The 2063-nt window shown below is 62.7% G+C and overlaps 1 protein-coding gene across 1 annotated transcript in view; it reads right to left on the bottom strand.

Annotated features, from left to right (window-relative positions):
- The window catches only part of LOC104916069 (neuronal PAS domain-containing protein 4-like), a gene marked incomplete at its 3' end in the record, with an annotated part of 3877 nt that extends 1837 nt beyond the window's left edge, over positions 1-2040 (bottom strand). The window contains 3 exon segments of the mRNA XM_010727035.1: positions 3-101; positions 189-340; positions 1866-2040. Coding sequence (XP_010725337.1) covers positions 3-101; positions 189-340; positions 1866-2040 — 426 coding nt within the window.
- Between the last annotated feature and the right edge of the window lie 23 nt (positions 2041-2063).

Raw genomic sequence — 2063 nt, 5'->3', positions numbered from 1 at the left:
GGCTGGGGGGCTCCGGGCAGGGCCAACTGGTGCCGCACCAGGGGGTGGTCAGCCGGATCCAGCAGGTCATAAATGCTGTCACCCTGTGCCACCAGATCCACCTGTTTTGAGGGGGAAAGCGGGGGGTCAGCGCCCTGCCCAGTCTCCGTGTCCCCCCCGTCTCCGTGTCCCCACGTCCCCGTGCCCACCATGGAGTGCCCCAGGTGCTGCGCGACGTTGTCGGTGACTCCAACCAACTTCCCCTCGTGGGTGACAGCCAACAGGAACCCGGGAAGCGACGCCACCAGATCGGCCAACTCCGGCCCCCCCAACAGCTCCATGGGTGCTCCCCGCGCCGGACCTGCGTGTGGACACGTGTCAGCACCCACCGCGTCCCCCCACCACTCGCACTGACCCACAGCAGCGCCCGCTCCCTGCTCCTACCCCCATCCTATCACTTCTCAATCAATCCCGGCTTCCCCCTGCCCTTCCTCCGTGTCTTAATTCCACGATTCTTGTCTCCAATCCCTTCTCCTGTTCCCTGCCCCGCTCCCTGACCCCGTCCCTTTCACAGTGTCCCCGTCCCCCTCCCGGTGTCCCCACCTCTCCCCCGCCGCTGCTCGCGGTGCTGAACCCGTTGCAGCGCCCGGTAATCCGCTCCCTCTCCGTGATCCTCATCCCGGTTTCCCATCCCGGTATCCTATTCCGGTCCCCCATCCCATACCACTTTCCCATCCCAGTTCCCCATCCCAGTTTCCCATTCCGTCCCAGTCCCTCATCGCTGCCGCTGTCCGTGGTGCTGAACCATCTACACAGCCCGTTTCCCGCTCGCTGTCCGTGGTTCTGAAACCCGTTACAACACCCGGTAATCCCACCCCAGTTCCGCATCCCGGTATCCCATACCAATACCGTATCCCACTACCTCATGTCGGTACCCCATCCTGTCACCCTATGCCATCCCAGTTCCCGATCTCAGTCTCTCATTCTATCTCAGCACCCCATCCCAGTTCCCGATCCCATTCCCCCATCTCTGCTGCTGTCAGTGGTGCTCAACCCTCTGCACTGCCCGTTCCCGTTGGCTGTCCATCGTTCTGAACCCGTTAAAGCTCCCGGTAATCCTATCCCAGTATCCCATCCCAGTCCCCCATCCCAGTCACCGATCCCATCCCAGTTCCCTATCGCTGCCGCTGGCCGTGGTGCTGAACCCGTTGTAGCGTTCGGTAATTCAATCCCGGTTCTCTAGCCCAGTGCCCCATTCCCTTCCACTTCCCGATCCCAGTTCCCTACCCTGCAGCTGGCCGTGGTGCGAAACCGGTAACAGCTCCCGGTAATCCCATCCCGGTAACCCATCCCAGTTCCCGAACCCGTTCCCCATCGATGCCGCTGTCCAGCTGTACAGCGCCCAGCAATCCCATCTCAGTTCCTCATCTGTCCCTCATTCCATCCCAGTTCCCTATCCCAGTGCCCCATCCCATCTCAGTTTCCCATCCCAGTCCCCATCGATGCCGCTATCCGTGGTGCTGAACCAGTAACGGCTCCTGGTAATCCCGTCCCAGTTCCTCATCCCACTTCCCCGTCCTGGCACTCCATCCCATCCCAGTTCTCCCATTCCATCCCAGTTCCCCCATCCCAGTTCCCGACCCCATTTCCCATCGCTGCCGCTCTCCTTGGTGCTGAATCCCTTCACTCCCCTCTTCCCCGTTCGCTGTCCATGGTACTGAACCCCTCACGCTTTTCGTCCCGTTCGCTATCCGTGGTGCTGAACCCTTAACACCGTGTCCCGATCGCTGTCCATGGTGCTGAACGCTCAGTACCTCCCATTCCCATCCGCTGTCCCGTCCCCCCACCCGGACCCCCAACCCCACATCCCCACTCCCCACACTCACCGGGCCGCAGACAAGCTCCTTTCCTCGTGTAGATGCAGGCGAGGGCCATGACGTGCAGGTAGGAGAGCCGCGGGCGGTCGCCGTCCGGTAGCGGGAGGAGATCGCGGAGGGCGCGGATTTCGGCGTTGATTTGGTCGCGCCGCGCCTTGGAGGCGCCTTTGGTGGAGCGGAGCATCCTCGCGCCGCGCCGCGCATCCC

This window comes from Meleagris gallopavo, unplaced genomic scaffold (genome assembly GCF_000146605.3).
Source record: "Meleagris gallopavo isolate NT-WF06-2002-E0010 breed Aviagen turkey brand Nicholas breeding stock unplaced genomic scaffold, Turkey_5.1 ChrUn_random_7180001869250, whole genome shotgun sequence".
In the NCBI taxonomy this organism is placed as follows: Eukaryota; Metazoa; Chordata; class Aves; order Galliformes; family Phasianidae; genus Meleagris; species Meleagris gallopavo.
This window is presented reverse-complemented; position numbering and strand designations above follow the sequence as displayed.